This window comes from Marmota marmota, unplaced genomic scaffold (assembly GCF_001458135.2).
Source record: "Marmota marmota marmota unplaced genomic scaffold, marMar, whole genome shotgun sequence".
NCBI lineage: Eukaryota > Metazoa > Chordata > Mammalia > Rodentia > Sciuridae > Marmota > Marmota marmota.
Genome location: NW_025999968.1, coordinates 53,766,442 through 53,793,772, shown reverse-complemented (window position 1 = coordinate 53,793,772; position 27,331 = coordinate 53,766,442). Strand labels below are relative to the sequence as shown.

The window sequence follows — 27,331 nt, the reverse complement described above, 5'->3', positions numbered from 1 at the left end:
TCGGTATTTCCAAGACCCAGTCCATCCTCTTCTCGAATATTTCACAAGTTGGCCAATATCAATTTGCGGTATTTTCACTTAAATCTCTAATCTGTTAGAATGCTGCCTGGTGGAAAACACAGAATACTGGGCCCGAAAAGCAGAATTAATGGCTCCCGGCCCCCAAACGGTGTGAAGCCGGCAATAATAGAGCGGATTTAAGATTACCCAAGAAACGGCCGTTAGAGACCCTTTCCGGTCACAGACACCGGCCGGCGAAATCCGCGGAGGCGGAGAGGGGGAGGGGAGAGGCGGCGGCGGAGGAGGGGCTGAGGAAGGACTAGGCCCGTCCCTGGTGGACAAGTAGGCCTACCAGTCGCTAAAGGGTAAGGGGCGAGCAAGCGGCAGAGAAGGGTGAGCGTCTAAACTCTGTAAAAAAGGAAGAGTCTGAAATTACCACCGAAAAGGCGAAGTTTCTCGGGGAAAAGGGAACGAGCGGATGGAGGGTTGGGGGGGAGGGCCCGGAAAATGGATCCCAGGCCCAGGCGGGGCCGTAGCGGGGCCTGAACCGAGGAACGACGGCGTCTCTGAAGAAAGGTACCATGGAAGCCTAAGGCGGGGGGCCTAGCAGCCCTTTGGGAGCAGAAAAGTCAGGGAGGTATTTACCTGGAAAGTTCCTGTTGGATTTCCCGGAATTTACTGACCACGAAAGACCTAAAAACCTGCTCGATGTCGGCCGCCATGGCGTCCGCTCCGTTCTCTCAACTCCTCCTCGCTAGTCCTCCAGGCTCCCAGCATGCCTCGGGAGGAGGCGCAGCGGCCAATTCCTTCTCTCGCCTTCCTGATTGGTTCGTGTGGGAGCGCCCAGACCGGCACGCTCCGCCAACGGACCAATCAGTGGGCACGATCCCGCTCTCCTCCTCTGTTTCCGAGCGGCTGGGGGAGAGCTGCTGACGTTTGCGCCGCGCACGACTAAGTCCGCCATATTAGTATCTGACGCAGGCGCCATTACAGAAGTCTCTCTAGAGATCCCTGTCAGCTTCTGTTGTCGGCCCCCCAACAGTTTTGAGGGGCTTTAGGAGATTTGCTGTCGCGTCTGAATGTCTGAGATGAAATTCCATGAGGAACGAGGGCAAAAAAAAAAAAAAAACGCAACATGGTGCTTGTACTAGAGCTCCTAGTGTTTGCTAGTGGCGCCGACTTGAGTTTAGTCAGGGAGATGCAAACGGGAAGGAACTAGAGCCCGGGTTCCTCCTGTGCTGTGAACACGATTAACGTTTCTATCCCGGCTCTCTCCCCGCCTCCGATATTCGGATAAATTTTTTAGCAACAGGCTGGAGGTCCTGCGCTCAAAAGCCTAGTGCATTCTGGGCTCCTAGGAGCCGAGCAGGTCATGAGACTGTCCCCGCAGTAGCTGGTCAGCTCTGACTTTCGCGAACTGCCCACAAGGAGCCAAACGTGGCTTCGGCGTCTGGGCGCTCCCACAGAGCTCAGGAGGCTCCCGGGGAGGAATGGAGAAGTTACGTGGCAGCCCCCACTACAGTGACCCACTGTAAACATGCTTTGGTCAGGCTGTGGTCCCAAGCAGGCTCAAGCCGCGCCCGAGCGGGAAGGAGCCCCACTAATTGCCTGGACCAGGGACCCAGGCCCGGCGACCAATGGGGAGGGAGGCGGGTGAGGGGCGGGCGCGCGGAGCCCGGGGCCACTTCCGGCGAGCAGCGAGTGCGAGCGGCTTGGCCGTGGATATAGGTGCGTAAGCTCCCTCGGCTTTTAGACCACGTTTATGCTTTGGCTGGGCATTTACTTTCAGGAACTGAGTGGAATTGTAGAAACACGCTTGGCTGTAGAAATTTTCGTCTTGTTTTGAAATACGGTGGCTGGGGACTTGGCCATGTGCTTTGCATTGTTAATGGAGGTTTACATGTGAGCTATCACTTTCCTTGCGAATAGGGCCAGGCCTGTTTGTGTCTTTATGCTTTTTTCAGGCCATAACTCAAAATTGATATACTCATCACTTGTCTCGTTGTGCGTCCGTTGTCACTAGCTGATTTGATCCACTTGTGTTTGTACGTTATTCCCCAAATTCTTTGAAGTGGCCTTCTCTGGCTCTGCTGTTCTCGTTGTAGGTTACCCATTCTAATCACTGAGGCCCAAGGTTAAGTCCCTCAAGGTTTCCCAGCTAGTAAAGAGTGAGGAAAAGCGACTTCTGGAGCCCAAGCTTCTTGCCTAATCCTGATGTACCTTTCAGGCTGGCTAGCACTGCTGTTTCATAGATTCTGTATGTAAAGTAAGCAGGAAATTTTTCTTAAACTGCCAGTTTTATTCAAACAAATATGTGATATTTTCTGTAGATTTAAAGATATGTTTCTTTCAGATATTTCAATGCACATAACACATAAAATGTCTATTTTTGGTTGAATTAAAATAGCTTTTCCTTCTGAGACTAATTTAGCAGGGGTTTTCCCCATAAGTTTATAATGCTAATCATGTCAATTGTTGTCTGAAAAGTATCTAAAGAAAATGGCTTCATTTGGAATCCAGAATCTGCACCATCTTAGCTGTGTGACCTCCAGCAATTTATATAATCTAACTGGGCTTCCATCTTTTTCAGTAAAGTAGCAATAATAGTAGTATCTACCTCATCTTATGCAGATCAAGTGAGGTAATTCTTGAAAAGTTTAGAATGGCACCTGGCATGAGGTAAGTGCTTTAAAAAAATAGCTTTTTAATATTAAAGGCTTAAATTTTCCTTTATGTATGTAGTTTTAGCATCTTACAGGAAGTTATCAATTTCAGTTTCTTTATCCTGGTACCATCATGCCTTCTACATAGTTAGATGTCTTTTGAAAAATTAGTAAATTAATGTGGCAAATTATTTATTCTTTTGTGAAGTTTTTTCCTTTGTTATTTGTTCTGGGAATTGAACCCAGGGCTTCTGCTGAATACTGTACTACTAAGCCATACCCCCAGCCACTTTTTTTTCCTCCTAGTGTAATGATTTGATAAATTGTTTCTATTCCAAAATATGAATGTGGGTGAAAGAAGTAATTGTAACAAGTTTGCATTTACAACCCCTAAGTTCTATAAGTAGTATTAATATTTTATAAATATCATTTCAATTAATCTTTACACAACCAAGGTCACACAAATACCAAAACTAAGAGGTGTTTAAATTGATTTTTGCCTTCTCTACCAGATTTCAAACATAGCACACAAACTTCCTAAATCAGAAGTCAGCAAACTACAACTCCCTCCTGCCAAACCCCTCTGCTGCCTGCTTGCTTGCTTTTTTGCATTTTTTTTTTTCCTGTATTGGCAGTTGAACCCAGGCGTACTTTGCCACTGACCTACATCCCCAGCTCTTTTTTGACCTGGTTTACCTATGTTGCTTAGGACCTAACTTGGTAAGGCTGCCTAGAACTTAGTGATCCTCCTGCCTCAGCCTCCCAAGTCACTGGGATTACAGGTGTGCGCCACTGCACCTAACTGCTACCTGTTTTTCTGCTGGCTATTTTTCAGCCCACCAAATAAGAATGGTTTGGGGATGGTGGATAATGTTTTTATCACATGTGATAAAAATTATATTGTTTGTACATAAAAATTTTATTGTTTTATTTATTTTGTTACAAACTTTCAGGTGGTTTCCTACTGCCTAGAGCCCTCGTAGGCAAATAATACCTGCCTGTTTTATAAAGTTAAGTTTTTCTGGATATTGGCATGTTCACCTTTCAGTGTATTGTCTATATCTCCTCTCTTGTCACCATAGATAGTTGGTAGTTTGGACACAGCACATACCCCTCAAATATTTACTATCTGGTCCTTTACAGATGAAATTTGCTGACCCCAGTCTTTAATATTTCTTTCAATTTGTGATAACTTTATCATAAAGTTGTCTATACAGTCTCAACGTTTAGAAACAGATTTTAAATTTGGGGTCTAAATTTAAGTGTCAGCGTGGATGCCTGTAGTCCCAGTTACTTGGAAGGCTGGTGCAGGAGAATCACTTGAGCCTAAAAGTACGGGGCTGCCTAGGCAACATAGTAAGACTCCAGTCTCTTAGTCAATCAAACAATCATTTTTTCTTATTAAGGCTTTGATGATTATTAAATCTTCCTAAAATGAAGCTAGAGAAGAGAGATTGTAGGATATTGTTTCTCAGATAAGGAACTATATTACTATTTTCTGTTGCATATAATATTACAGACTGAATAAGTTATGAATAAAAGAGTTTTATTAGCTCACAGTTCTGGAAGTGCAAGGTCAAAGGGCCCCATCTGATGATCAGCTTCTTGTTGGTAAAGTCCTTAAGTGGCACAGAGCATCGTGTGGCAATAGCCAAACTGATACACATAAATATATGTGTGTATCTCCAGTCTGGCCCTCTTATAAAACCACCTAGGTTTAGAAAAGGTCGTTAGGGTGGGGTTTCCACCCCAATAATCTTTTCTAAACTTAATCACCTTCCAAAAACTCCGCCTGTAACCATAGTTGGATTACATTTCCACTTTGCTAATAGCTCACAATGGGGATTAAATTTCAATACTTGAAACCTTGGGAAACACCTAAACCATAACAGAAGCCACATCACCGTGACTTAATCTAGGTCTCTAAGCCGGTCTTCCTTATTTTTATAATCCCCCCTTACCCTATGACTACGGTCATTTTTCTCAAATTATTAATGACAATTTTTTTAAAAAATGAATTAGTAGGTGAAAATATCATTTGAGTACAAATTATTTACTTGACTCATTTAGATAACGATTAAATAATATTTGTGGTATGTAAAGCATATGCATTCTAAAATGCATAAAATCATATGTAACTATGATTTTCTTGCTTCAGAGGTTCATTTTCCTTTGAATTCCTGCTTTACAGACAGCGATGGCAGCTCGAGTACTTGTCATTGGCAGTGGCGGAAGGGAACATGCGCTGGCCTGGAAGCTTGCACAGTCTCATCATGTCAAACAAGTGCTTATTGCCCCAGGAAATGCAGGCACTGCCTGCTCTGAAAAGATTTCAAATACTGGTAATTGTGTTACAAAAATGGGAAATAATAATTACTATCTATTAATGATAAATTGTCAAACAATTCTGTCCTTTATAATACTAATGGTAGATTGCTATTCAAGTTTGAATGCTTTTCTTAACTTTAAAATTTATGTGGTAATTTGAATACCTGACATATATTATAAATGTAAGGTAGCCTTTTGTTCAGAATATGGCATTTCATGACCCAGCTATCCCACTCCTTGGTATTTTCCCCAAAGATCTAATAAAAAAAGAATATGGCATTTCATTATCTTAAATTATTTTAAATCTTAGGAAATATATCCATTGAAAAGGTAGCAAATGCCAAATATAATTTAAAGTCTTTTTTTTTTAAGAGCTTTATAGTTATACATAGTAGTTGGGCTCCTCCATGCAAACTCATACATGCATGAGATTCAGTTTTAGTTCATGATCCCCTCCCCATTTTCCTTCCTGTCCTCCCTCCCTCCCCGTTCTTCCTCCTCTACTCTACTAGACTTCCTTTCACCTATTTATTTTTTTGTAGTTGATTGATTCCTTTTTATTTATGCATAAAAATGAAATTCCCTGTGATATATTTACATATGCACTTGATGTGATATTTTTTTCTTTTTAAGAATTCACTCTGCATTGCCTCTCCTTTCCCATCCCTCCACTCTGCTACTCGATCTCCTTCTACATTACTGATCTTCCCTTTGTGTTATCCTGTTCTTCCTTTCCCTGTTCCTTTAGTTTACTCCAGCTTCCACGGATGAGAGAAAACTTTTGACCTTTGAGTTTCTGAGTTTGGCTTATTTCATTTAGCATGATTTTCTCCATTTCCATCCATTTACTGAAAAAATACCATAATTTCATTCTTCTTTATGGCTGAATAGAACTCTATTGTATATATGTATACAACATTTTGTTAATCCATTCATCTATTGACAGGCATCTTGATTGATTCCATAATTTAGCTACCATGAATTGTACTGCTATATACATTGAGGTGGTGTATTGCAATAACATGCCTGTTTTAGAACTATGGGGGAAATACCAGGGCGTGGGATAGCTGGGTCCTCTAATGGTTCCATCTCTAGTTTTTGAGGAATCTCCATACTGTTTTCCAAAGTGATTGTAGTCCTACCAACAATGTACAGCATGTAGTATTGTTTGTATTCTTGATCATTGCCATTCTGGCTGGAGTAAGATGAAATCTTAGTATAGTTTTGATTTGCATTTATCTGATTGCTAGAGATGTTGAACATTTTTTCATATATTTTTTGCTTTTCTGTTCCAGGGATGATCCACTGAGCCACATCCCCAGCCCTTTTTATTTTAAGTTTTTATACATTCTGGGTATTAGCCTCATATTGGAGTAGTGGCTGGCCAAGATTTTTTTCATTCTATAGGCTCGCTCTCCATGCTCTTAATCATTTCCTTTGCTCTGCAGAAGCTTTTTAATTTGATGGCATCCCACTTATTGATTCTTGGTTGTATTTCTTGTGCTTTGGTGGTCTTGTTAAGGAACTCGGTGCCAGTACCTTTATGATGAAGTGTTGACCCCCTGTTTTCTTCTAGAAGATGCAAGATTTCTAGTCTAATTCCTAAGTAGTTTAAAGGCATTTTGATGTGTATTTTTGGAAATGAGAGGTTGAACAGTACTATCAAAGGTCAGTCTTAACAGTTCTAACTTAAAAAATGATCAGCTCATATGCTGTATTAAATTATTCATAGTACTTAGAATATGACTCAAGATTCCTCACCTTGCCTTACAAAACCTTTTTGCAATCTGGTTTCCACCTGCAGTTCCAGTCTGGTCTTTTGTATCTTTTTTTCACTAAACTGCATCAATGCTGTCCTGACAGTTTTTCAAACACAGCTAACTATCTTGAAATTTATTTCCTCCCCTAACTTAGTGAGTTCTCAGTAACTCTTGAATGAATGACATTAAGGACCAGTTTCTGAGTACATTCTGTGATTGGTTGTTTGTTTACTATACATTCAACACTGATGACATAACCATGATTTACAGCTTTGTGGAAAGTTATTGGTATTTTCATCATACCAATGATAACAGACAACTGAGCTATGTTACTTGCCAAATGCACTGAAAATAGAATTTCTCTTGGTGAACCTGTCATTTGTACCAATAAAAGAAAACCAAGAGATGAGCAAGGTGACACACACCTATAATCCCATCCCACTGGCTCTAGAAGCTGAGGCAGAAAGATCATGAGTTCAAAGCTAGCCTCAGCAACTTAGCAAGGCCCTAAACAATTCTGTGAGACCCTGTGTCAAAAAGGGCTGGAGCTGGAACTGGGGTTGTGGCTCAGAGGTGGAGTGCTCGCCTAGCATGTGCGAGGCCCTGGATTCGATCCTCAGTACCACATAAAGATAAATAAATAAAATAAGTATATTGTGTCCAACTACAACTAAAAAAAATAAATATTTGAAAAAGGGGGGCAGAGGCCTATAATCCTAGCAGCTAGGGAGGCTGAAACAGAAGAATCGCGAGTTCAAAGACAGTCTCAGCAACAGTGAGGCAAGGCGCTAAGCAACTCAGTGAGACCCTGTCTCTAAATAAAATACAAAATAGGGCTGGGATGTGGCTCAGTTGTTGAGTGCCCTCAGTTCAATCCCTGGTACCAAAAAAGAAGAAGAAAACCACACTTAATAGCCTGAAATATAGTACTTAATGTTTAGTTAAAAGTAGTTTACTAAGTACAGGACTTAGTTAACTGAAAAAGTGTTTTCATAAATGTGTGTTTGTGTTTTCTTTTCATAGACATCTCGATCACTGATCATACTGCCCTTGCTCAGTTCTGCAAAGATGAGAAAATTGAATTTGTAGTTGTTGGACCAGAGGCACCCCTGGCTGCTGGTAAGTTTCATTTGTATTTATTAAAAAGGCAAATAACCAGAATCTGACCTCTAGAGGTGAGATGTTGTATCTGTTACAGATAAGGACTTTTAATAGTAGAAAAAGAACTTTGGTCTTGAAATTTATGGATTCTAGATTTTTCTTTTCCCAAATGTCAATAATGGGGTAGGGATCCAATTTGTAATCATGAGAAACATTTTATATCGTTGATCTATTCTGGTGTCTATTTAATAATCCATATATTCAAATACAACAAATTTTGCTGTTTTGTTTTTGGTTTTCGGTTCTGGGGATTGAACCCAAAGGTACTATACCACTGAGCCACATCCCTAGCCCTACGTATTTTTTATTTTGAGATAGGATCTCATTAAGTTGCCTAGGGACTTGCTAAGCTCCTGAGGCTGGCTTCGAACTTGCTTTCCTCATGCCTTAGCCTCCTGAGTTGCTGGGGTGCTAGGATTACAGGTAGGCACCCCACTGTGCCCTACTCTTTTTTTTTTTTTTTCCTTTTTCTTTTTCTCTTAAAGTGTTGACCAGGTCAGTTTCAAACTTATGGGCTTAAGTGATCCTCCTACCCCAGCCTTCCCAGTGACTGGGACTATAGGCGCGTGCTAACATGCCTGGTTTTTCTGCTGGATTTGAATCACCTCTTAGTGGCCTATTGTTTATAAGTAGTAGACAATATGAAAAACTTAGTTATCCTCTGCCACCAGTTATCTACCTGCCTTGTATAAAGTTATTTGGTCTAATCCTAATTCGTATTCAGTCTAAAAGTTCAAAAGAGAGATCTTTGGTCCCCTAACTGACTGTCTGCTTTGATAGGAATTGTTGGGGACCTGACCTCTGCAGGAGTGCGATGTTTTGGCCCCACAGCAGAAGCAGCTCAGTTAGAATCCAGCAAAAGATTTGCCAAAGAGTTTATGGACCGACACAGAATCCCAACTGCACAATGGAGAGCTTTCACCAAACCTGAAGAGGCCTGTAGCTTCATTATGAGGTAGGTAGAAGGCTGCCTATGAAGGGGAGTTGTTGAATTAGGATATTTACATATAAAATCACTTTTATGTTGAAATATAATGGTTGGTTCTTAGGCTATCATGAGTTTATAATAAAATAATTATAAAAGAAATTATTTGTAGCTGAGGAGGTAGCTCAGTGGTATAACACTTGCCTAGCATGTGCAAATCCTTGGGTTCAATCCCTGACACCACAAAGAAGGAAGAGGGCGTGGGGAGGAAGGAAGGAAGGAACATATTTTCAATAAATGTTAGGTAAGTTACCTTTTTCCAATACCGAATTTTTCCAACACCAAAATAAGATTATAAAATCTGTGACATTATAGAAAGATGAAATTTTAATAATTATTACTGAGTAGTTCCTGGGAGGGAAAATATGCTTAGTTTTGTTAAGTCATGCACTCTTTTCACAACCAACTGAAAAGCACAGAGGTATCTTATAACATAAATGTTCTTGATTTTTGTCATAAATAATTAACCAAAGTGAAGAATCATCACTTGGTCGTCTGCCACCACTGCTCCATCCTAATCTTAAAATTAAACATTCTTTGTTCTCTTATATATGGAAAACATTGATTGAGTTGGGATTGTGGCTCATCGGTAGAGTGCTTGCCTAGCATGGGCGGGACCAGGGTTGGATCCTCAGCACCACATAAAAATAAAGGCATTGTGTTGTGTCCATCTACACCTAAAAAATAAATATTAAAAGAAGAAGAAGAAAAAGAAAACATTGAAAATGAGTGAATGTCATTAGACAAATCTTTGCCCTCTTTTTGTTGACATTCTCTACTACCCAATATGTTTTCCTTTCATTTGGGTCAAGTTCATTCTTTATTCATTCTTCATCTTACAGGGTTTCTTAGACACTGAATATTAATATTTCCTAGTAGTGAAGCCAGATTTAAAGTTAGGTAGTCAGTGTAGTTAGGTAAATCGGGTCTAATACTGAGTGAAATCTAAAATGGAGGCAGATGCCTTGGGTAAGTAGCAGTTTTGTTACTTACTTTGGGTAACCCTTCTTCTAGACCCAGTCCCATTCCATGATTACTTGTCTTGGCTTCCAAAAATTTTCTGTGTCCATGATTTTGTTGGTTTATACAGCCACATCTTTTACTTAAATGAGATTCACTACTTTCTGTCTTAAAGATCATTTCATGTCTACTCTATGCATCTGCTTATGCCTCCAGAGATTTTGCCTGTGTGATCTCATTGTAAGTGAAAAAAAGAATAGATGGATAGATAGATATAGTCTATGATCACAGCTATAAAGGAATGCTTATGAAAAAAGTCCTGGCAGGAAGTATGTCAAGATGACTTTAGAATGATAAGTGATTTTTTTTCTGCTTTTCAGTTGATGCTACAGTATATTATTATAGAATCCTAAAACATTTTTAAATGTTGAGTTATAAGCATTTATGGGATATTGAAGATTGCTCTGCTTTGTAGTGCGGACTTCCCTGCTTTGGTTGTGAAGGCCAGTGGTCTTGCAGCTGGGAAAGGAGTGATTGTTGCAAAGAGCAAAGAGGAAGCCTGCAAAGCTGTACAGGAGATCATGCAGGTAAATTGGTTCTTCTGAAAGTTTCCTTTTCTATTCATACCAGATAAATACTCTTAAGTTATAAAATGTTGGGGCTATGATCGTGCCTCAGTGATAGAACCCTTGCCTAGGATGTGTGAGGCACTGGGTTTAATCCTAAGCCCCTCATAAAAATAAATAGTAAATAAAATAAAGGTATTGTGTCCATCTACAACAAAAATATTTTTTTTTAAGTTGGAAAAAAAAAAGATTACAATATGTACCTCAAAATAAGGAAACTCTGGGGCTGGGAACGTGGCTCAGTGATAGTGGATACCTACCATGAGCAAGGCCCTGGATTCAATTTCCAATACACCTCACACCTCCACAAACAAAGAGAAGGAAAACACAGCAAAGTTATTTTTTATCATACTATGTATTATAATTCATTTTTATAGAATAGTTCTTACAGATCCACATTAATAATTAAACCATAACTCATTCTGTTGAAGTAAGTTCTAACATCCTTTATTTTCTGCTACTGAAAGGTAGAAAATCCTCAGGCTATAGAACATATATATCTCAAATCATCCATGAGGACTATCGTCTTTGTCCCGCGTGTCCCAATTCTAAGAGAAATGGAGCAATGAATATACGTTTTTCTTTCGTGATCCATCTGGGTTGTTTTGATTTTACCCCCTTAGAGAAAGCTTTTGTAGGCATTTAGAATATAGTATATAGGCAAACATATACAGTTATAATTAAGATGAAGATTAAATGGTGATAATGAAAACAACTGCTTTTCCTCTGTTCCAAATAGAAAACCAAATCCTCAGGTAAGTATTGGTAATGTGTTTGTTGTGCAGTTCATCTGTAGCAATGTGCATTCCACATCTTTGTCACGTTAAAAATAGGAAACACTCAAACATTCTTTTGAGTCTTTCAGAAAGGAAAAGAAAAAATCACATATTGATATAATACATAGTATGATTTGTAATACAAATGGTGCAATGACAAAAATCAAGTAAATACTAAAAGCTTATAATTTACCAAGTTGTTTTTTGTTTGTTTGTTTTTATTTTGGTTTTTTGTTTAATCTATAATTTAGGATAAAGCTTTTGGAGCAGCTGGAGAAACAATTGTTGTTGAAGAACTTCTTGAAGGAGAAGAGGTGTCTGTACGTATATTCATCTTTTTTGGGATTTATAGCATATAAAAAGATGTTATCTGATCAGTGTACCCAAGAAAGACTTGATTAATCTGGTTGTTGCACCTAATACTATAACTTGTTCAGATAAAAAGGAATCTGTGTATGTTTAGTATTCGGGATACAAATGAAAAAATAATTTATCGTTTTAAAATCATCTCCAGTGTCTCAGTGGTGGTCCTTGGATTTATATTTCACATTATTGAGGTTCTGGATTTATTCAAACATTCATGCTTTTTCTTTTACATACATTTTATTATACAGTAAGTAGTGAAATGTGTTCCCTTAAGTAGAGTTTTAATGCTTGCAAATTTCAAGGGAAAAGGGTTAAGATATTTTACTTGGAGAGTAGCTTTTTTTCCCCCTGATTTATCTAAAAAATTACATATCTTCTAGAAGCTGACTATATGAGATTTTCTATAGTTTGGAATTATTTATGCATTAATTTTTCTTCAGAAATAATTTTATGCAAAGAAGAGTTGAGGTACATAACTCACCTTCTAAGATTTTTTTTTTTTTTTTTTTTTACCTTTTTTGGCATTTACTTAAGTGGACTATTTTTTTTTCTCCATAGTGTCTGTGTTTCACTGATGGGAGGACAGTGGCCCCCATGCCTCCAGCACAGGACCATAAACGATTACTGGAGGGAGATCAAGGCCCCAACACAGGGGGAATGGGAGCCTATTGTCCCACACCTCAGGTACTTCCCAGGGACTCAAGTTCAACAGTAATTGTTTGGGCTTTTCAGAGAGCTTTTAGATGATGCTGTTCTGTTTTGACTTCTTTCTTTCATATGTTTTTGTAAATTCTGTTACTAATCAGCAATTTGATTATTTTGTTGTTGTCTTGTTTTGAGACCATGTTCCCAGGTTGGCCTTCAACTTAAGATCCTCCTGCCTTAGCCTCCCAAGAGCTGGAATTGCAGGCACATGACACCATGCCTCACTTTATTTCTTTTTATTAAATTAAAAATATCTTTTCTGGTTTCTAAAACTAAACTCTTCTAAAAGCCTTTGAAGAACAAAAATTGCCGATTTGATTTTTTTTTGCACAAGGGATTGAATTCAGGGACATTCGACCACTTAGCTACATCCCCAGCCCTATTTTGTATTTTTTATTTAGAGACAGGATCTCACCGAATTGCTTAGCACCTCGCTTTTGCTGAGGATGGCTTTGAACCCATGATCTTCATGTCTTGGCCTCCCGAGCCACTGGGATTACAGGCATGCACCACCATGCCCGGCCCAATGATTTTTTAACTTATCTAAAATGTAGTGAGTAGATCCTTCTTTCCCCTCCTCTCTACACCCAATTTTTAACCAATGGGAGCCTTGTAATTATAGTGTAAAATTTTTCATCTCTGGATATCCAGGCCCCAGCACATACACAGGATGCGTGTGTGTAGGTTGTTTTGGTGATACTGGGATTAAACTCAGTGGCTCTCTACCACTGAGTTATGTCCCCATACCATTTGTTTCTTATTGTGAGACAGAGCCTCAATAAGTTGCCCAGGCTGGTCTGAACTACTGCCTACTGCCTTAGCCTCTCAAGGAGTGGGGATTACAGGCATATGCCACCATGCCCAACTTCGTTTTTCATTATTGAACTATAGAGCTTCTAAAATATACACACTGAACCAAGCATGGTGGCAGAAGCCTCTAATACCAGTGACTTGCAATAGGATCACAAATTTGAGACCAGCTTCAGCAACTTAGCGAGACCCTATCTCAAAATAAAATAAAAAGGGCTAAGAATGTAGCTCTGTGGTAAGGCACTATTAGGTCGTAAATATTAGTCATCATGTAAAATGGCACAGACTGTTTTTAGGAATACCACAAAAAAAATAATAAAAATGAAAGGTGCTTTAGCAAGTTACTTTACTTAGAAATGGTGGTTAGCACTGATCTTTGATTTGGCAAGGAACATATAATGTAGCCTCTGATTGTGATAATTTATCAGACTCAGAGCTTTTACTCTCCTGTTCTGCAAAAATAAGTCTAAAATAGGGGTTGAGGATATAGCTCATTGGTAGAGTGCTTGCCTCACATGCACGAGGTCCTGGATTCAATCCCCAGCACCACAAAAAAGAAAAGTCTAAAATATCTACTTGATGGGGAGGTGTTCAACCTGTCTCAGGTAGTAAAAAAATAATAGTCTTCATTGTTGTATGTGATACCACTTACAAGTTGAATTTTTAACATAACATTTATCGTTAAAAATTTCTGTATATTCCCCAGGTTTCTGAGGATCTGTTACTAAAAATTAAAAATACTGTCCTTCAGAGGACAGTAGATGGCATGCAGCAAGAGGGTACTCCATACACAGGTGAGCTTCTTGATATTGACATCATTTATAGAGCAGCTGTTTATTTTCTATTTTATAGTGATAATAATGTCTTCGTTACAGGTTCTTTTTTAATAAAGGGATTTTCTTTTTTAATGAAGGGATTCTTTATGCTGGCATAATGCTGACCAAGGATGGCCCAAAAGTTTTGGAATTTAATTGCCGTTTTGGTGATCCAGAGTGCCAAGTAAGTAACAGTCATTAAACTTAATAAAGTATTTCTTTGGCGAGGTTGTATGTTGTCCTAATCTCAGGATTTTTTCAGCCTTGAAATAATTACCTTTGAAAAACACATACAAGCTCTGCTAATACCCCAATGAATAAAATGTCTATAAAGAAAATTAAAATTTATCTCATTTTCCATGTTAATTGTGTTTTTCCAGGTAATCCTCCCACTTCTTAAAAGTGATCTTTATGAAGTAATTCAGTCCACCTTAGATGGCCTGCTGTGCACATCTTTACCCATTTGGCTAGAAAACCACACTGCCATAACTGTGGTCATGGCAAGTAAAGGTTATCCTGGAGCTTACACCAAGGGTGTGGAGGTAACAGGTGAATAAGGAATAAGAGGTTGAATTTCAATGTGATAATTAACTGATGCCATCAGGGACCTCCCTCCCATGCAAATGCTTGCCCTTGCTAAGAGTGTGAAGCCATCAGAAACCTTTCAAAAGTTTTTAACATACTACATTGCTAGTTGGATATGTCATAAATTATCCAAAATGACTATTTAAAGAACTGCCATCTATTTGTCTTCCCATATAAGGAAACATACGTAATCCAACCAAATTTCCACAGTATTCCCAGTGTAAGCTTTCACTTCCACCCTCCCAAAGTCAGGGTGTTAATGAGACATAGGAAAGTTAGAGGACCGTTAATGTAAACTACATCAACAAGATATATTTAAGACATGGTCTCTAAATGATTACAAGAGGCATACAACCTTGAGTGGTTTGACCCCATAATTTACAGTTAGTCATCAATGTAAATGGCACAGACTGTTTTGGGGAGAAATTGCCTGATAGAAATTTAAACAAAGAAGTAGTAGTTGAATACAGTGGTGCACGCCTGTAATACTAGTGGCTCTGGAGGCTGAAGCAGGAGGATCACAAGTTCAAAGCCAGCCTCAGCAACTTAGCAAGACCCTATCTCAAAATAAAAATTTAAAAATCCAGGCTGGGGATGTGGCTTCTTCCCCACCACCACCACCACGACTATTCAATCCCAGTACCAAAGAAAAACCTTGTGGAAATGGTAAATCACTCCACAGTGTGAAATATGGTAATTTGAAATCCTGCATCAAATCTGTTCTCTTACAGGGTTTTCTGAGACTACAGCTTTAGGACTAGAAGTGTTCCATGCAGGCACTACCTACAAAAATGGCAGAGTGGTGACCAGCGGGGGAAGAGTCCTTACAGTAACAGCCATTCATGAAAACCTCATATCTGCCCTTGAAAAAGCCAAGAAGGGACTCACTGCTATAAAGTTTGAGGGAGCAATTTACAGGAAAGACATCGGCTTTCGCGCCATAGCTTTCCTTCAGCAGCCCAGGTAAAAATCTTATGAGGTAGTTATGGTACGACTTCAGAACTACACTGAGTGATTGTAGAACATTCTGTTACTCCTGTACTGTTATATCATTTTTTCTCTGAGACTGAGCTATTCTTTATTCTTGGTCTATGTTTTTTGAATCATATCCGTTTACAGCAATGTTCAAATTAAGTGGAAAAACTTCATGGTGGTTCCTTACCTGAAAAGTTTAGCAATATCCCAACACCACAAAAGAAAAAAGTAAAAATTAGGGTTGCATAAACTCTACATAAATATTCCTGAATAACCAAACTGAGTTCTTAATGTAACCATATCAATTTCTTTATAGTTGAGGATAGTAAGAAAAAGATTAAACCTATTTAAAAAGCATAACCAGATAATGATACTCAGTGCATCATTTTTACAGATCAAGTTTGTGCATCTGCATTGTGAAATCTGTAGTTCTGCCTTGTAAAAATGAGAACTTTCAATGGGCATGGTGATGCATGCCTATAATCCCAGAAGCTCCAGAGGCTGAGGCAGGATGATCCAGAGTTTAAAGCCAGCCTCTGCAAAAGCGAGGCACTAAGCAACTCAATGAGACCCTGTCTCTAAATAAAATACAAAATAGGGATGGGGATGTGGCTCAGTGGTTAAGTGCCTCTGAGTTGAATCCCCGGTACCAATAAGAAAGAAAAAAAACCCAAAACAAAAAACTTTGGTTTAATGGGTTGGAATGATAGATGAAGAAGTATGTAAGAGTTTATCAGAAACAAGCTGCCAGGGTAACAACTAAAATTGAGAGAACTGGCAATTAATTCAAAGTCAGCAGCCCAAATTTACTCTCAGAGAGATATTGAAGCCCACTCCATGGATACGCTTGTGAATGTTGATGGTGTATTCCCAAGGTCACAACCTCGTTGATGGCAGAACGGCCCTTCTTCTCACCACCCTTCTTTCCGGGAGCCATTCTGCCAGGCCCAAGTTAGAAAGGAAGGGCGCAAAGGATTGTCAAATTTCACTTTTTGACTTGGTTCTGACATTGCCCATACTGAAGTTGAACCAAGAAAGGTTGTAGCAAAATATCAGTGAATTTAAGAGCTAGCAAGTTGCTGTGTAATGGATAGTTTCAATTTCACAAGATGAAAGTAAATAGAGGTGGATGGCAGTGATGGTTGTACAACATTATGAATATTTACTACCACTATACACTTAAAAATGGTTAAGATGGTAAATTTTGTTATGTGTATATTACATCAAAAATTTTCAAAGAATCAAGATATTTAGCAGCCTGTAAAAAGTACTTCTAGAAGAAATGGGTGATGAAGTTAGAGCGATGGTTCACAGCAGAGATGATGCTATGGAGTCAACTAAGGAAATTGTGTAAACATTTCATTTTCCAGGGCTACACTAAACTAGATCAGTCAAATCCATTTATATGGCTAGGCATTGACTATGGAAGATTTTAAGCACCCTAAGGAATGTGAAAATCACTTGGGATAATTTCTGCTTTAAATACTATTTTCTGGGCTGGGGATGTGGCTCAAGTGGTAGCGCGCTCGCCTGGCATGCGTGCGGCCCGGGTTCGATCCTCAGCACCACATACAAACAAAGATGTTGTGTCCGCCGAGAACTAAAAAAAAAAAATAAATATTAAAAAATTCTCTCTCTCTCTCTCTCTCTCTCTCTCTCTCTCTCTAAAAAAAAAATAAATAAATAAATACTATTTTCTACTATAAAAGTAATTTTTCCTGGCATTAAGGTGATGTTTTGATTATTATTGTTTCCAATTTCTTAGGGGCTTCACTTACAAGGGATCTGGGGTAGACATTGCAGCTGGAAATATGCTGGTTAAGAAAATAAAGCCTTTAGCAAAAGCCACCTCCAGACCAGGTAAGTCAAATCCTGTACTTGCTAATTTATTGACAGGTGTGAATTAATTTGGGCTTTTAAAAAAAAAAAAAAAAAAAAAACTTCAAGAAGGAAAATAATTTTAAAAAATGGGGCTTTATATTTAAAATAAATGCTAGATTCCTTTAAATCTTGCCGTACTTAAGCTAAACCCATAGTCAGCTACCTTCCTTTTTGTTTTTGTTTATTTATTTACTTAGGTACTGGGGATTGAACCCAGTGGTACTTTACCACTGAGCTTTATCCCCACCCTTTTTTATTTTGAGACAGGGTCTTTCTAAGTTACTTAGGGCCTCTCAGCCTCCCAAATTGCTAGGATTAGAGGTTTGCACCACCACACCTGATTTATCTGCCTTTCTGTCTCTAATATTAAGTAAATCACTTCTGTGATGTTATTACTTTTATTTCTTTATATCTTCCTTTTTTTATTATTACAAACTCTTTGAAATCATTTAATTAGATCATACTTTCGAGGCCTTTTCTCCCAATGTTATTACTTTCTTGATCAGTTCTTGGAGCACATGGTGCTCCATCCCATTCTCTGTTTCCAGGCAGCTGTTTTAGAAGTAGCAGCATGAATATTCATGTTTAATTGATCTGTCATAATGCAATAAGTAATTAATGTCCTCTGCAATAGGCTGTGACGTAGATCTTGGAGGTTTTGCTGGTCTTTTTGATTTGAAAGCGGCTGGTTTCAAAGATCCTCTTCTGGCCTCTGGAACTGATGGTGTTGGAACTAAACTCAAGGTAGACACTGTTGTGTATAAAGATCTTTTGTGAAAGATGAGAGAATTTACTGCATATCAAAAACATATTTTTTTCTCTTTAGACATACATGAGCTAAAAAGAACTATACCAGAAAACCATATGAATAAAATGTTTGTACATTTCCAACAACAAAATATTGTTCTGTCTATCTTTGAGTGGAAGGGCAATTTTAGAAAATAAAAAGGGATAGTTTTAGACCACATTGCTTATCAAAATTTAGTGTTATTTTGTCTTGAGATGTTAAGAGTATCTGGCCAATGTCATTGGTTTTTGTTAGCCTCATGGATAAATCGACAAGATGCAGTATGGCAGTTATTCTCTGATGTGAAATGTGAATGTTTGTTTTTTATAGATTGCCCAGCTGTGCAATAAACACAATACAATTGGTCAAGATTTGGTTGCAATGTGTGTAAATGATATTCTGGCACAAGGAGCAGAGCCCCTCTTCTTCCTTGATTACTTCTCCTGTGGAAAGCTTGACCTTAATATGTCTGAAGCCGTCATTGCCGGAATTGCTACAGCTTGTGAACAGGCTGGATGTGCTCTCCTTGGTATGATCATCCATTTTAACACTTTTTTTTTTTTTTTTTTTTTTTTTTTTTGCAGTGCTGGAGATTGAACTTAGCACCTCACACATGCTAGGCAAACACTCCACCACTGAGTTATACCTCCCAGATCCTGATCATACATTTTAACCATAGGTGCTCCTTCTTCTTATATATCAGCCCTGTATAGATGTCAGAATCAATGTCAGAATAGCTAGTGAAAGAGACTCTATATCACAGGATGTGACAAATGAAATATAGATACAACTGTTGGAATTACTCTTGGATTCTGGTGCCCTCAATGCCCCCTTGAGGGTTTATTCCCCAAACTCAAAACTCCTGAGTTGTCAGGCAGGCTTATTTTTCTCCCCAACCTCTGGCCACTTTTTCTTCTACTTCCTTCTCAATAACTTCAACAGATTAGGCTTGTGGATTATTCCCATTTATTGTCCCCACAGAAAGGTAGATGGGTCTTGGTATTCAATATTTCAAACCATATTTGTTCATAGAAGTGACAAAGAATAAAATGTTCCCAGATTTTGTAGAAATACTGCTATCTATATGGACTTTCTAGCAAAATTAATTTGTAAGTGAACAAGAATGAAACAACCACTTTCATATTATCATTTCTGTGAACAAGTCAGATCCAAAAGCCAAAAAATTGCCCTTTAACTAATTTGGTATCTGCTTGCCTCTACTTTCATATGAGATCATCATAAATTGCACTATTAAACTTTATAGGCCAGGGCATTTGGAGTTGAGGCACTCTTGGTTAAAATTACTTCTCCATTAACTAGAAGATGGTATAGATGGAGTGATTTTAAAGATCAGATGTCTATGAAATATTTCTTAAGCTAAACTGATATAGAAATGAAGTTATATTCAACTTAGCATTCATCCTATGAAAGTAGTGATATTTAGAGGCTACATACAGACTTGTAGAGGTATTGACCTTTGTAGAAATTAGTATTTCCTCTGAAATCATGCTTGGTTGCACAGGCTGTGAGCCAGCTAATATATGTGGTTATATACAGGATATAACCATGTGTTTAACGGTTCATGTTAAGAAGATTTGCTGTTGGGTCTGGGGTTGTGGCTCAGTTGTAGTGAGCTTGCCTAGCACATGGGAGGCACTCAGCACCACATAAATAAATAAATAAATAAAGGTATTGTGTCCAACTACAACTCAAAAAAAGAGAGAGAGTTGATTGTTGATTGGAGCTAATTAAAAAAAAATGAGGGGCTGGGGTTGTGGCTTAACTGTAGAGCGCTCACCTCGCATGTGAAATAAAGGTTAAAAAAAAAAAAAGAATATTTGCTGTCATTGTCTCCTAAGGAAATGTATAAATATAATGTGATTTTTTTTCTCTCTTGCCTTAATCTCCCAGGAGGTGAAACAGCAGAAATGCCCGACATGTATCCTCCTGGAGAGTATGATCTAGCTGGTTTTGCTGTTGGTGCTATGGAGCGGGATCAGAAACTGCCTCACCTGGAAAGGATCACTGAAGGGGATGTTATTGTTGGAATAGCTTCATCTGGTCTCCACAGCAATGGATTTAGCCTTGTGAGGAAAATTGTGGCAAACTCTTCCCTGCAGTACTCCTCTCCAGCACCTGATGGTTGTGGTGACCAGTCCTTAGGTAAATTAATTCGTGCTTGGATATAACTAAGTAGTCAATTAGTGTGTTTTGTGTCTCATTACTGAAAGCTGGAATGGAATGAATTACATTGCCCTGTGATTTACATTATCCTGTGATTTTGTTGCTTGGGCATCTTATAGAACTGGTATGTCTTTGCAAGGTCATACTCATTGTCCATTTCAGAATTGTTTTATGTTTTGGTTTTTTACCTATAGGCTGTTTTTGTCTTATTTCTTTAATCTTCAGGGGACTTACTTCTAACTCCAACCAAAATCTACAGCCATTCTTTGTTACCTGTCATACGTTCAGGACATGTTAAAGCCTTTGCTCATATTACTGGTGGAGGACTACTGGAAAACATTCCCAGAGTTCTCCCTCAGAAATTTGGGGTGGATTTAGGTAAGTTTACTGAAGGGAACTTTTGTTCAAAAAAACCACTGGGGGGTGGGGAATACACTGTGGGACAAACTCCAGGTAGTTAGTGCACATATGATTATAAGTGGAAACTTGTTAATCATTAAGGTTTCATGGGGGGAAACTGGGATGAACCTTTTCTACCTTTTTTTATTATCCATGTTTATGAGTCATGTCACTGGCTTATATAAGGATTGAAGTGCTATAATCTGGAGCCCTACATGCCAGGAAAGGAAGTAATAACTGTGAAGTAGTCCACACTAGAGATGAAAGAACTAGGGAATAAAAAAGGGAAAAACATTTGAGAATTAATTCTTGCCTAGAAAAAAAAAGTCTCAAGATCTTAGTTAAGCAGGTGAGTAGATGGCAACATCACTAACACAGAACGGAGAGTAGTGGAGCAGAGCAGAAAGTGAGGATATAGTGCTTAAGATCTTCAGTGAATCTCTTCCAAGGCAACTGAGCAAAAGTTGAGATCAGACCAAAGATAAGTCTGGAGGTTGTACTCACAAAGCTATAGTTACAGCCAAGAGAGTGGAAAGGACCAAAAATTATCCCTCAGAGGAAGAATTACTGAAAAGAACTGTTAGAAGTAGGAGCTAAACCACGTGAAGTATGGTCATCAATCCCAAGGATTTTTTGGTGCAGTACTGGAGATTAAACCCAAGGCCTTGTGTATGTTAGGCAGTACTCTATCACTGAGCTACATTCCCAGCCCTCTTATTTTATTTTGAGACAGGGTCCCTCTAAGGTACTAAGGCTGGCATCAAACTTGAGCCTTGATGTTCTCAGTTGATAGAATTATGGGAATACACCACTGCACCCCACTGCTATTGGGTTCACTATTGAAGGCATAGTGAACATCATGGTAGCTAAAATCTTTTGAACTTAACTTTTAAGAATTGACATTCCAGCTGGGTGCAGTGGTGCATTGCATGTAATCCCAGTGGCTCCTGAGGCTGAGACAGGAAGATTGAGAGTTCAAAGCCAGCCTCAGCAAAAGCATGGTGCTAAGCAATTTGGTGAGACCCTGTCTCTAAATAAAACACAAATTAAGGCTGGAAATGTGACTCAGTGATCAAGTGCCCCTGAGTTCAATCCCAGGTAACCAAAAAAAATAAATAAATTTGACATTCCTAACTAATATAAATGTAATTAAGTCCAGTACGGGAGAAGATTCATAGACATACAATGCATATTACAAATTAACTCCATAGAATTAAAACCAAGTATCCTGTAGATATATCAAATAAATGGGGGAAGCTGATAGTAAACCTCATTATTTAATAAAAAGCTATATTCCTTTTTATAGGAGCATCATAAATAATTTTATTCAGTATTGTTTTGGGAAATCAGATCCCATAACTGTAGACTCAAAAAAACCAACCAAATTATTTCATTATTCAGAAGTTTTGTATGTAGGCCTAAAATTTTTACTAGAGATTTTTGTTGTATGATTTGTGATAATGCACGATATATTCTTTTTTTTTTTTTTTTAATATTTATTTTTTAGTTATCGGTGGGCACAACATCTTTGTTTGTATGTGGTGCTGAGGATCGAACCCGGGCCGCACGCATGCCAGGCGAGCGCGCTACCGCTTAAGCCACATCCCCAGCCCCCTGCACGATATATTCTTATAGCAGACCCAAGAATATAAATTTTAAAATAAATGAGATTCAGGGTGTTGATCATAATCCTTTTCTGTAACATGACTTTTCTCAAATGATGTATATATTTCCTTTAAGTCTGTGTATAAGCCATCTACTTTTTTATGATACTTAGAGTGCATTTTTGTCATTGCTAAGATCCAACTAATGGGCTGGAGTTGTGGCTCAGTGGTAGAGCGCTTGCCTAGCACATGTGAGACACTAGGTTCAAACCTGAGCACCACATAAATAAATAAATAAAATAAAGATATTGTGTCCATATACAACTTTAAAAAAAAAATGCATTTAAAAGAAGAAGAAAAAAGATCCAGCTAAGTATTCACTAGAGAACAGTATGCCAGTCTCTACTGGAATTCAGCTACTATCAATCCAACCCATTAAAATGGCTTTTTAAAATCTAATGAGTTAATGCAGCATAAAACCTCATTGAAGTGTGATTGTTGGCCAACTGTTTAAAAAAAAAAGTGCTATGAGGGCTGGGGTTGTGGCTCAGAGGTAGAGCACTCGCCACTCGCCTACCATTAGTGAGGCACTGGGTTCGATCCCCAGTACCACATAAAAATAAAATAAAGATATTGTATCTATCAATGACTAAAAAATAAATATTTTTTTAAAAAGTGCTATGAATGTCTAAAGTGTAAATGGATGCCCAAAACACAAAAACTTCTGAAAGGCCAGTTTATAGTTTTACTTGATAAAAAATAACAGAGCTATCAGTTAATCATACAACTTGCTGGTTTTCAGATGCCCAGACATGGAGGATCCCCAGGGTCTTCTCATGGTTACAGCAGGAAGGACAGCTCTCTGAAGAAGAGATGGCCAGAACATTCAACTGTGGTATTGGAGCTGTCCTTGTGGTATCAAAGGATCAGACAGGGCAGATTCTAAATGATATTCAACAGTGCCAGGAAGAAGCCTGGGTGATTGGCAGTGTGGTTGCATGTCCTGAAGGTAACTCCTTCTTTGGTTTTAGACATATAACCTTAAATATAACTAAGCCCTGTCTCATGAGTTTTTAGCCCACCTTTCATTCCAGCCATTGCTATGGCATCTGTCTTTACCCAGGTGTATCATGACAGCACCCACCCCAGTGATAGCACATGCCTCTTAATTTTCACCTTGAGACTCTTGACACCTCTGTGTAGCATTCCCATGTGCACAACAGAACCCTGCAGTATCACTTCCCAAAGGAATCTTCCTACATGTAAGCCCTTATGGCTCTGCTTTGTGGTTCAAAATTCAAGAACTAATGAGTGAATGCCCTGGCTAATACTGTTTGTTATTCAAGACTCTTACTAGAACTTGGTAGAGTGGCAGAAAATCCAGTAAAATAGTAATAATGATGTTAGAGCTTGTTAACCTTGCTTCTGTCGACCTTTCTTTCCTCTGTTGTATAAGTTTCACTTTTTGGCAGGTTCTCTTACTAGAAAGATAACATTCTTTGGCTCTTTTGACAACAAAAAGCCCTCTTGCTTTCATCATTCTATATCACATCTTAGAGTGACCTTGCTAGGCCACATACCTTCCACAAAGGCCAAGAAGTCATGGCATTATCCTGAATGGTCTCACTAGGAAGATTTGGGGATTAGAAGCAGAACATTGGCAGTATATATATCCACCATATGCTCCAAAGTAGTGATGTGTTTAGAACTCCTAGTTGAAGTAGATGATTACACATGTTTACCTTCGGGAAGTTTTTGTAAATGCATAATATTAAGTGTTACAAACCTGTTAAATGTTTTAGTCCTTGCATATCTTATTTTCAAAATAAATTAAAGTATTCTAAAGTTTTCATAAAATATTTTTCTTTCCTAGAGCTAGGGTTTTGGCTCAGCAGTAGAGCGCTTGCCTAGCACGTGTGAGGTCCTGGGTTCAATCCTCAGCACCACATAAAAATAAAGATATTTTAAAAATATTTTTTTCTTTCCATTATTCCTGTAACTACACAATTGTTCTTTACTTATTTTGGGGTGTATTTGTAATGAAGGTTCCCCTCGTGTGAAAGTCAAGAATCTGCTCGAAACCATGCAAATGAGCAAGTCAGTGTCAGTGAACGGCTCCTTGAAAAATCACTTCTCTGCCCAACCAAAAAAGGCAAGAGTGGCTGTCTTAATATCTGGAACAGGTAAGACATGGCTTCCTCTCCAATGTTGAGCTCTAGAGCTTTCTCTTCCTCCCTGATCACCCAACCAACACAAAGAAACCTCTTTCTGATTGTAAGGCTACTATTAGCACAGTCTGGGAGAGAGGGAATTATTAAGGAGTGCTATCATTTCAGCTTCCTTAGTCTTCCCACTTGTGAATTTGGACAACTCCCTAAGCAAAAAGTAGAGGACGTGAGAAAGATGGTTAGAGAAAGACTAGAAAAGATAGAAAGGATTAAAAATTCCAACTTCTTTTTTGTATCATAGTTTTGTCATTGGAAAGTCTTAAAATATTAGTATTAAAAATAAGAAGTTTATGTTTGACCTTTGTGGATAAGGGGTCAAATAAGAGTATTGTATTCTCAGATGGGTATAACATGATTATTTACCTCTCTTATAGTTAACATTATTATGAACATGCTTGTAAATATTATTTTGGTTTTTGTTTTGTTTTGTGTGTGTGTATGTGTGTAAGACATGTTTTCAGAGAACTTAACCATTCCCTATTCAATGTAGAACATATATATATTTTTTTTTTAAGAAGAATTCACTTTGTTTTTCCCTCCCTTTTCAGGATCGAACCTCCAAGCACTCATAGACAGTACTCAGGATCCAAATAGCTACGCACACATTGTTGTTGTTATCTCCAATAAAGCCGCAGTGGCTGGTTTAGATAAGGCAGAAAAAGCTGGTATCCCAACCAGAGTAAGTTCTTGGGAAAAGTACTAGTCCTATGGGCTATTTTTGTTTGTTTGATTGATTTTGGGGGTGCTGGGAAATTCAACCCACAGCCTTATGCATGTTAAGCATGATATCTACAGAGTTAAACTCTCACTCAACCACATAGGCTATACTTAAACCTCATAATCAGTTCTCACAGGACCCGTATCTCTGTGGTTTACATGGCCTTTAGATTTCTGCTTTTGGGTGGGTGCTGGGCTCCCCTTTCCACTTGATCCTGTGAATTGCTCAGTAATTCTCCATTGGGTATGTCCTCATAAGGAGGTGTAGTGTGGTAATGTAAAGGTTATGTTTTAGATTATTTTGGGTAACTGATTGGAAAAGTTGTATTTATCTTTTTCTATTACAGGTAATTAATCATAAATTATATAAAAATCGGATAGAATTTGACAATGCAATTGACAAAGTCCTTGAAGAGTTCTCCACAGACATAGTCTGTCTTGCAGGGTTCATGAGAATTCTCTCTGGCCCCTTTGTCAAAAAATGGGATGGTAAGCAAAAGTTGTTCAGTATTGATTGAGAAATCTAGTGCAAATGGACTCCAGAATAGTCAACTTAGCATGCAGTAGTGAAATACTGTGACATTTTACTTAACACAGGTCTTAATTTCCTTTGCTTTAGTCCAAAAGATGACCCAATGATGATTTATTAACCTGTTTTCTATCAATTTCTTAGGATTACTATAATAAATTACTCTTTATAATATAGTTTAGTTTTGTTCTAGATTACTGAAAGATAATATTTCATCTTCTAAATTAGTATTCAGAAGACCCTTTTTACTTGTTTTAGAAGGAAGAGAAAGTAATTTCCTGTATCCCAAAATAAAGAGGCATCCTCTCCTATGAGACACAGACCATTGCCAGAAGATGGCAAAAAAGATGTTGCCAAAAAGCACATACTATCTTGTGTCTTTGCCTTTTTTTACCCAAAGCTTTGACTGTATCCTGTTTTCCTTTTTTGTGTACATATTTGGGAAATAAATGGATTTTCTGTCCAAAGAGTTTGCTTTCTTAGGTGAATATAGTTAGAACATTCGTGTCAGTACATTTAACGGGCAATTCCTTTGGTGATAATAGACACACAAAGCTAACTAATCCAGCATCTGACTGGTGGGCACACCACATAGCTATTAGAAGTCTTCCATCCAGCTTAGACCTTCCCTCCCCGCATCCCCACTAGCTCCCCATCACTGCAGATTCCTGTTCAGAGTTCCCCAGCATGCCTGTGACTATGCAAAGCCTGTGACTATTGCTAGGGCCTTCTTGGACAAGAACTGTATTTCCCTTTGCCTTATTTCCATGTTACACACAGAAAACACCCTTCTTGGAAATCCAGCTCCTATTGACTTCTGGTTCTAGGCAAGAAAATATATATTCTTTTAGCAGAATACATAGGATTTTAAAATTCTGACCATTATGCTTTCTTAATTTCTAGGAAAAATGCTGAACATCCACCCTTCCTTGCTCCCTTCTTTTAAGGGTTCAAATGCTCATGAGCAAGCCCTGGAAGCTGGAGTCACAATTACTGGATGCACTGTACACTTTGTAGCTGTGAGTATGTGTTTTTTCTACCAAAGTGATAGGATTAGTGTTTTGCTATAAACTGTGCTGGCTAGAAAGTAAGGTTTAAAACTTTGATTTTTCTTTTCCAGGAAGATGTAGATGCTGGACAAATTATTTTACAAGAAGCTGTTCCTGTTAAAAGGGGTGACACTGTTGCAACTTTGTCTGAAAGAGTAAAATTAGCAGAACATAAAATATTTCCTGCAGCCCTCCAGCTGGTGGCCAGTGGAATTGTACAGCTTGGAGAAAATGGCAAGATCTGTTGGGTCAAAGAGGAATGAAGCCTCCTAATTTAGGAATGGAACCAGTTTTGAAAGAATTATGACTATTTGCTTGGTGCCTTTTATTCATGTATTTAACCTAATAGAAAAACTGCTAACAGAAAAAGATTTCACCATTAACCTCATTCACCATTTTTTAATAGAGAATCATTAAAAACAAAATTTGTGCAGGATA

General features: G+C 38.4%; 2 protein-coding genes across 10 annotated transcripts in view; one reads left to right on the top strand and one right to left on the bottom strand.

Moving 5' to 3' along the window:
• Window positions 1-803, bottom strand: part of Son (SON DNA and RNA binding protein) — a 31,896-nt gene extending 31,093 nt beyond the window's left edge. For all 5 annotated transcript variants that reach the window (XR_007347746.1, XM_015478709.2, XM_015478708.2 and 2 more), the window contains exon 1: window positions 646-803. Coding sequence is in view for 4 of the 5 variants with exons in the window: in XM_015478709.2 (XP_015334195.1) it covers window positions 646-722 (77 nt within the window). In the remaining variant the exon portion in view is untranslated. The remainder of the gene's footprint in view (window positions 1-645) is intronic.
• Window positions 346-27,331, top strand: Gart (phosphoribosylglycinamide formyltransferase, phosphoribosylglycinamide synthetase, phosphoribosylaminoimidazole synthetase). Of its 5 annotated transcripts, none has more exons than XM_048803612.1 (22): window positions 346-365; window positions 4,855-5,005; window positions 7,775-7,870; window positions 8,693-8,867; window positions 10,333-10,444; window positions 11,511-11,579; window positions 12,184-12,309; window positions 13,847-13,934; window positions 14,054-14,139; window positions 14,336-14,504; window positions 15,272-15,503; window positions 17,281-17,375; window positions 18,031-18,140; window positions 18,514-18,712; window positions 20,095-20,346; window positions 20,593-20,745; window positions 23,173-23,379; window positions 24,416-24,553; window positions 25,147-25,277; window positions 25,663-25,804; window positions 26,748-26,863; window positions 26,965-27,331. In XM_048803612.1, exons 2-22 carry the CDS (start codon window positions 4,861-4,863, stop codon window positions 27,154-27,156), a joined length of 3,033 nt encoding a protein of 1,010 aa, XP_048659569.1. In that variant the 5' UTR covers window positions 346-365; window positions 4,855-4,860; the 3' UTR covers window positions 27,157-27,331. The 5 variants fall into 5 exon arrangements, with proteins under 5 accessions (XP_048659569.1, XP_015334199.1, XP_048659568.1 ...); XM_015478713.2 differs by lacking the exon at window positions 346-365 and adding an exon at window positions 375-393; XM_048803611.1 differs by lacking the exon at window positions 346-365 and adding an exon at window positions 557-576.